Raw genomic sequence first — 7,591 nt, 5'->3', positions numbered from 1 at the left:
CCATGTTGGCCAGGCTGGTCTTGAACTCCTGACCTCGGGTGATCCACCCACCCCAGCCTCCCAGAGTGCTGGGATTACAGGCATGAGCCACTGCACCTGGCCCTTGGTTTTCTTATAATCTTCATTATTCTTTGCTGTGCCTACCTTTGTAATTTTTAGGTAATTGAATGTGCCCGCCCAGACTTTGATGATGTCTCCCACTGTTTCAAAAAACAAGAAATGGTTTTCCCGGAAAGGGATTTTCTTTTCCCTCTACCCATGCCCTGCGCGTTCCATCTGGACTTGTCCAAAATTCCTCTGCTTCCCACAAATGCCCTACTGTCCACAGTCCCTACGTTAAGACCCCCTTCTGCCATCTCTCAGCACCCCCTGGCTAAAAACATTCTCCAAGCCTACTTGCCTCCTCGATTCCACCACTGCCACTACTTATGAAAAGGTCCGGTGGTCACAGCCCACCTCCGACAGGTTCCTCCCTTCTAGTTTGATGCCTCTATTCATCGCAGCCCTACTGCACCTTCCAGGTTTTCTTCGCACCCCCAAGTTCCCCTTGGCCTGCAGGGTTTAGCTGTTTCCCCAGCAACAGCGGCCCAGAGGACAACTTCCTTCACCCCCTAGTTCAGCCAAGTGAAGGCCAACACATCTCAAAAGGAATTTTGCTGGAAAATGAAGAGAAGGCAACACATAGCCTCCGGGAAATGGAAAGGCACTGAAACAGAAGTGTTGGAGCCTAGAGATTTTTCTATCTTGTGTACCTCTTCCCTCAGACTGGCTCCGCGGCTGCATGGAGAGCTCCCCTGCTCTGATACTTAGAACTTGTTTTTTTTTTTTCATTTTTTTCACACTTGATCTTAGCTTAGCTTTTTTCACACTTGATCACACTTCTCAGAAAAACCTGCTTTTTCTGTTGTTTCTGTGTGTGGGTGTGTGTGTGTTTTTTTTTTTTTTCGAGACAGGGTCTGGAACGCAGCGGTGTGATCATAACTTACTGCAGCCTCAAACTCCTGGGCTGAAGGGATCCTCCCACCTCAGCCTCCTGAGTAGCTAGGTTGACAGGCATATGCTACTACACGCAGCTAATTTTTAATCTTTTGTAGAGAGGGGGTCTCACTATGTCACCCAGGCTGCTGAAGAGGCTGCTCGGGAGAGGCTGGCGGAGCTCGAGGGCCATGAGCAGGTGGCCCGGGTGGGGCTCCTTCTCCATCCTCTGCGCCGCCTCCAGCTCCACCAGGTTACTGTCCACACCGGCCAGCAGCTCCTCCAGGCCCAGCCTCCGGGCACGCACAGCCTCCTGGCCTCAAGCAATCCTGCTGCCACAGCCTCCCAAAGTGCTGGGATTACAGGCATGAGCCACCGCGCCTGGCAGAGTCAATTTTTTTTTTTTTTTTTTAATATTTAATCTTAGCCAAAGGCTGAGAAGCAATGGAGAACATGGATTTTTGGACATTAATTCTGCCGGCTTTGGTTTTCCAGTAGCCTATTCTCTTCGCAGCCTTTCAGCCTAATACCTCTTTGGCCCCAGCTGCTGTCTGCACTTGCAGCCCTCCTGCAAGCCCACCCTGTACTGCCACTGGTGGATGCCGTGGTTACAGGAGCTTCCTGCCTGTGGCTGGCAGAAGAGGCCATTTACTGCCCATTTGAAATCTCAGGCCTCCTCTGACTCTGTAGGACCCTGTGCCAGTCCGAGGGGGGCCAGGGTCTCAGCTCTGTTCCACAATGCACATGCCTGACCCACCCTGGGCCCTTATTTGCCCCAAGACTCGCCCTCAGCTACTCTATCAGGAATGGTTTTGAAGAAAGCAAATCAGGACAGGCTCACAATCCTCAGAAACCTAAACTATATAGCAGCGGTGGTGGTGGCAGCAGCCACCCACAAAAAGCAAGAGGCAGGTGAACCCCCAGCATCCCCCACCACCCACTTGCCTCCTCTGCTTCTGAGAGTTACGGTCACGCCACCACCCTTGGTCCCTATTCTCATACACTAGAGGACGGGTTAGCAGCTTGGCACTCCATGTTGCGAAGTTGCCAACCCCTGCCCTTCAGGAAAATGTCCTCGGCCGCCACCTCCCATGGACAGCTCTGCCTCCTTCCTGCCCTCTTCCTCCCCACTCCCTCCCACCCTAGTCATAGCCCCTTTAACTGTCCGGAGAACGGACCCGAAAGACGTGGATGGTCCCGTTACTGAGGGACACAACCAGGTACCTGCCATCCACCATGGTGGTAACCCGGGGCTTTTCCAGGCCGTGGTAGGCTGTCAGGAAGTCTCCAAGGAGGGACCCCTTCGGGTCCAGGATCACCACCTTGTTGACTTCTCGAAGGGTCAGGAAGATGTAGCCCTTCTTATCCACAGACACGGAGCCCGGCTGGCAGCCATGCAGGCCTGGCCCCTTGTACTCCCCAACCACCTGGCCCAGCCCATCACAAATTACCACACTATTCTGCTGCCAATCCGACCCCACGAAATGCCCCTGGGGGCTGGTGGTCAGAAACACCAGTGCCCGCAGGCCCCGGCTGGCCTTGCCCCCAGGAATGAACCGGGTGGCCAGGCTGCCTTCCATATTGTACACCTCCACGTGGCCCGCCACGCTGACAGCCACGCGGTCCCCGCTTGGCAGCGCCGCCACTGCGTGGCTGGCCTGGGAGAGGCTCAGGGCCCGGCGCCACTGCACCTCGCCGTCGGGGCTGATGAGATAGAGCCGTGCACCAGCGGAGAAGGCCACGGCGCTCTGCAGGGCGGCCACGCTGCAAGGGGAACAGCCCTCAGGGACTGGCACGGTGCCCTTGTAGTCGCCGTTGAGGGAGAAGCATTTCAGCGCCCGATTCTGCTCATCCGCCACCAGGATCTCCCGGGGGCCGAAGGGACACAGCCCAGTGATCCGGGGGGACCGCTTGTCCCCAGGCATCCGCGTGGGGAAACTGCAGGAAAAGATGGGTCTGGGGAGGAGGCCAGAGCCGTCCAGGTTCGGGCCCAGGGCTGGGCTGGGCTCCCGGGAAATTGACTTGAGCCTGCCTTTGAACTTTTTCTTCTTGTTTGGTCTGCCACCCCTGTGGGGCTGGGGTCCTCCATCCTCGTGGGGTATCTGGGCCCTGTCCTCCTCCAAGGTCTGGACTCCGTCTTCTCGGGTTGTCTGGGCTTTTTCCTCTTTTGGGGTCTGGGCTCCATCTCTGGCCTGGGGTTGGACCCCACCTTGTCTCTCCATCTTCGGTGCATCCTCTCTCCTGCTCTGGCTCTCCTCACCTCCCTGGGTACCAGCTCCGTCTTTCCCACCATCCTTCTGGGGCTGCTGCTCCTCAAAGGACAGCTGAAGCAGGTGGCAGTTCTTGTCCAGCAGCCCAGGATGGAGCTCCAGCTGCGGGAGCAGGCAGGGGGCCGGCCCCGGTGCCCAGGGGCAGTCCTGCAGCTGCCGGAGCCGCTGCGCAATCGCCCCTTCCAGGGAGAGGATCTCAGCCTCTCGCCCCAGGCTGAGTACCCGGCGGGCGAAGGCAGCCGCCGCCCTGGCCACCTGCTCACGGCCCTCGAGCTCCGCCAGCCTCTCCCGAGCAGCCTCTTCAGCAGCCTCCACGTGGGCTCGTAGCTGCCGCAGCACCTCCTGCTTCTGGGCCAGCAGGGCCCGGAGGACGCCCTCAGCCGCCTCCTCCACCTGTGTCCCCACCCGGGCCGCCTGCTCCCGCAGCCGGGCCAGCGCCTCCTTCTCCATCCTCCGCGCCGCCTCCAGCTCCACCAGGTTACTGTCCACACCGGCCAGCAGCTCCTCCAGGCCCGGCCTCCGGGCACGCACAGCCTCGGCCAGAGGTAGGCAGGGGTGGTCCAGGTGGGGGTCTAGGCGGCACTCTCTGCACAGCAACTGTGAGCAGGGCTGGCACAGGAAGCGCAGTGCCTCCCCGGGGTGCTGGGGACACTGGGCCGCCTGGCGCTCCCGGGCCTCCTCATCATACCATCCCGCCCTGTAGCCCACCAGGTCCACCACGCGGTGGGTGTGGGTCTGGCGGGTGCAGCGGTGCCCGTCGGCACAGGCCTGGCACAAGTCGTCGGCACAGTCCAGGCACCGGGCTGTGGCTGGCCCCCCGGCGCTGGTGCCACCCACCAGGGGACACAGGGCACAGGCTGGCTTCCCGGCACGCAGGTCTCCACAGGCTCGGGCCTTCACCAGGTCCAGCAGCCCATTGACGAAGAAGTTGGTCTTGAAGGCGGCCACACCCTCAGGTGGCACGGGCACAGTCTCGCGACACTCGGGGCAGCGGATGTGGCTGCCATCGGCCAGCTGGCCCAGGCAGTCCTGGCAGTAGGTATGCAGGCAGGGCAGTGTCTTGGGTGCCTGCAGCTGCTCCAGGCAGATTTTACAGGCCAGAAAGTCGCTGCTCAGGGCCTCTAGGAGGGAGGGCGAGGACCCATGGGAAACCATGCTGCAGGCAGAGGCATCAGGATCAGAGTTGAGAACGCACCTTCACCAGCTCACCATCTAGCTTCTACCCCGCCCCCTCACCGTCCTCAAGCCCCACGGGATCCCCAGGGCTAGGGGCTGACCCAAATGGCCGGGAAGGAACCTAAGGTCTCACCTGAATGGCCAGGAACTTCCTTCTAGTCTTCTGAGGACTTGGGCCACTTGCTCCTGAGTGAAGGAGCTATCCTCCTCCTTCTCCTCTTCCTCCACTTCCGTGTGTACATCCAGCAAACGTAAAAATGTCAGTGCTGCTTGTTGGATCAGACCTGCGAGAAATGACAAGACCAGGAGTCCCTGGCCTTAGCTAATAATCGAATCCTCAGCGTTCCCAGTTCACAGGCCTTGTGGCAAATGTGGTACAAGCCCTCCTGTGTGCACAGGTACCGGGGTCCTGCTGTATGGGGTGCCAGGGTGCGAGGGGCAGGCAGTAAGGACACAGATGGGGATCCCAGTGGGCAGAGATGCCTAGGTCCTGCCAGTTAGGATAGGATCTTGCAGTAGTTTAGGGGGCTTTAATCCTCCAAGCCCCATACACCTGCCTTCTTTTTATTTTATTTTATTTTACTTTTTAGCAATAGGGTCACCCTCTGTCACCCAGGCTGGAGTGCAGTGGTGCAATCTTGGCTCACTGCAACCTCCACCTGCCAGGTTCAAGCGATTCTCCCATCACAGCCTCCCAAGTAGCTGTGATTACAGGTGCGCACCATCATGCCTGGCTAATTTTTGTATGTTTAGTAGAAACGGAGTTTTGCTCTATTGGCCAGGCTGGTCCTGAACTCCTGACCTCAGGCGATCCGCCCTCCTCGGTCTCCCAAAGTGCTGGGATTATAGGCGTGAGTCACCACGCCCAGGCACCTAGGCCATTTTTTAAAAATTATCACTTTTTGTAGAGATGGGGTCTTGCTATGTTGCCCAGGCTGGTCTCCAACTCCTGGCCTCAGGCGATCCTCCCATCTAGGCCTCCCCAAAGCATTAGGATTACAGGCATGAACTACTGCACCCGCCTGGCCATACACCTGTCTTCTGCTAGACCTGGGGCAGTGTCGTGGGTGGTGAAGGCCCCACTTCCTGCATCCAACAGTTTCTAAAGGGGATTCTGGAGCGGGCAGAAAAAAGGCCTAGGGGAAGGGCTGGCCCGCTTCCGGCTGCTGGCTCACCCTCGGATCGACTTGGCCTTGGCTTATCTCCTGGAGTTCTGTTCTTTTAGCTTTTCCTGCTGAACGCATTCCAGAAACTTCTGGAGGGAGGGAGTCCTGAGCTCCTGGCACAGTGGCTGAGACCTACTTGTTGGGCAGACTTGGTGGAATGTCCCCTTTTCTGGGGCCGGGAGACCTCAGAGAGTGGGACGGGGTCTTTCTTGCGGGGACCTGTGGCCACGGAGCGGGAGGGAGGCGGGTGCAGTTTCCCGCCTGCCCTCTCCTCCTGCCTTCCGGGTGCCTCTTCCCCACCGCGCTCCCCTCCCTTTCTCCTCCTCCCGTGCTCTCTCTCCACTCCCCTCCCCCTACTCCCTCCGCTCAGTCCTTCCTATAGCTGTGCCGCCCCCAACCCCTTACCTAGCCAGAGCGGATCTTGGCCTCTAGGATGGCGAGGGGGCCTGGAGCCTGGGTCCTGGAGGCCGCTGTTGCCTGAAAAAGAAACAAAACTGAAACTAATTGTACTTGTGGTGCAACTTCCGTCCCAGCCGGGGACACACCGACTCGCCTCGCACAGCCTCAGGCCCCGCCTTCCCCCCCACCCGGCCCTGTCCTCTCCCTCGGAGGCCCCCACCCCAGCAGTGGGCAGGCCTGGGCTGGAGTCCACCAGCCAGGTCTGCCTGTCAGTCCAGCCTCAGGGCTAAGTGTGTGTATGTCATAAACGGAACTACCTGAGGGCAGGTTCTCTGAGTAGAGGGTGGAGGGTCACAGGGTTTATTTGTGGGAAGAAATGAGAGCTCATCTGTGATTCAGAGACCAGGGTAACTAGAGGCAGGGCCTCAGGCAGGGTCTGCAGCTTTGCTAACACCCCTGGCAGGCAGGTGCCTGCAAAGCTCATTTCATAAACCTTTGCTGAGCTGTAGGAGAGGCTGTGGGGGATCGGATAAGAAGCCTCAAGCTGAGGGAACAGCACAGGCTTCCTGGAGGAGGCATCAGTGAGATGAGTTTAAAGAAGACGGGAGGATCTCTTGGGCCCAGGAGTTCAAGACCAGCCTGGGCAATATGGTGAGACCCAGTCTCCACAAAAAATTGAAAAACTAGCCGTGCATGGTAGCACGTACCTGTAGTCTCAGATACTCAGGAGGCTGAGGCAGGAGGATCACTTGAGCCCAGGAGGTCGAGGCTGCAGTGAGCCATGATGGTGCCACGGCACTCCAGCCTGGAGGACAGAGCAAGACCCTGTCTAAAAAATAAAACAATAAGAGGGCATAGAGGGCTGGAGAACACTGAGAAGAATGTTCCCGTTCCAGGTACTGGGAACAAGGGTGCATCTCCATTTAGGATGATGTGTGTGGAGAGGATACGAGAGTGTTGGTGAGAAGCCTGCATTTTATCAAAAAAGACAAAAGAATCATTGCAGGAGATTTCCCTCAACATTTCATGAAAAAATAGTTTGTATTTTGAGACGAAGCCTCACTCTGTCGCCCAGGCTGGAGTACAGTGGCGTGATCTCAACTCACAGCAACCTCTGCCTCCCGGGTTCAAGCAATTTTCCTGCCTCAGCCTCCCAAGTAGCTGGGATTACAGGCAACCACCACCAAGCCCGGCTCATTTTTGTATTTTTAGTAGAGATGGGGTTTCACTATGCTGGCCAGGCTGGTCTTGAACTTCTGACCTCAAGTGATCCACCCGCCTCGGCTTCCCAAAGTGCTGGGATTACAGATGACAGCAACCATGCCCAGCCCCATTTTATGAAAAATTCAAAGCACAAAGAAGTTAAAAGGGCCGGGCACAGTGGCTCATGCCTGTAATCCCAGCACTTTGAGAGGCCAAGGCGGGCGGATCATGAGGTCAGGAGATCGAGATCATCCTGGCTAACATGGTGAAACCCCGTCTCTAATAAAATTCAAAAAAAAAAAAAAATCAAAAAAAAAATCAGCTGGGCGTGGTGGCGGGCGCCTGTAATCCCAGCTACTCGGGAGGCTGAGGCAGGAGAATGGCATGAACCCGGGAGGCAGA

The 7,591-nt window shown here is 57.6% G+C and overlaps 1 protein-coding gene across 1 annotated transcript; it reads right to left on the bottom strand.

Annotated features, from left to right (window-relative positions):
- Positions 1–929: 929 nt before the first annotated feature.
- TRIM56 (tripartite motif containing 56) lies at positions 930–5,087 on the bottom strand. The gene is made up of 3 exons (XM_011960023.1): positions 4,555–5,087; positions 1,279–4,401; positions 930–1,124 (listed from the first exon to the last, which is right to left on the bottom strand). Exon 2 carries the CDS (start codon positions 4,398–4,400, stop codon positions 2,133–2,135), a length of 2,268 nt encoding a protein of 755 aa, XP_011815413.1. The 5' UTR covers position 4,401; positions 4,555–5,087; the 3' UTR covers positions 930–1,124; positions 1,279–2,132.
- Positions 5,088–7,591: the final 2,504 nt, after the last annotated feature.

The sequence above is a fragment of the Colobus angolensis genome, unplaced genomic scaffold, assembly GCF_000951035.1.
Source record: "Colobus angolensis palliatus isolate OR3802 unplaced genomic scaffold, Cang.pa_1.0 Scaffold500, whole genome shotgun sequence".
Classification (NCBI taxonomy): Eukaryota; Metazoa; Chordata; class Mammalia; order Primates; family Cercopithecidae; genus Colobus; species Colobus angolensis.
Note: the sequence above shows the minus strand (reverse complement) of the source record. Positions and strands in the feature narration are given on the sequence as shown.

What these genes read in the sequence shown, in the direction of transcription:
- TRIM56 (XM_011960023.1), bottom strand. Translation starts at nt 4,400, where the DNA reads ATGGTTTCCCATGGGTCCTCGCCCTCCCTCCTAGAGGCCCTGAGCAGC.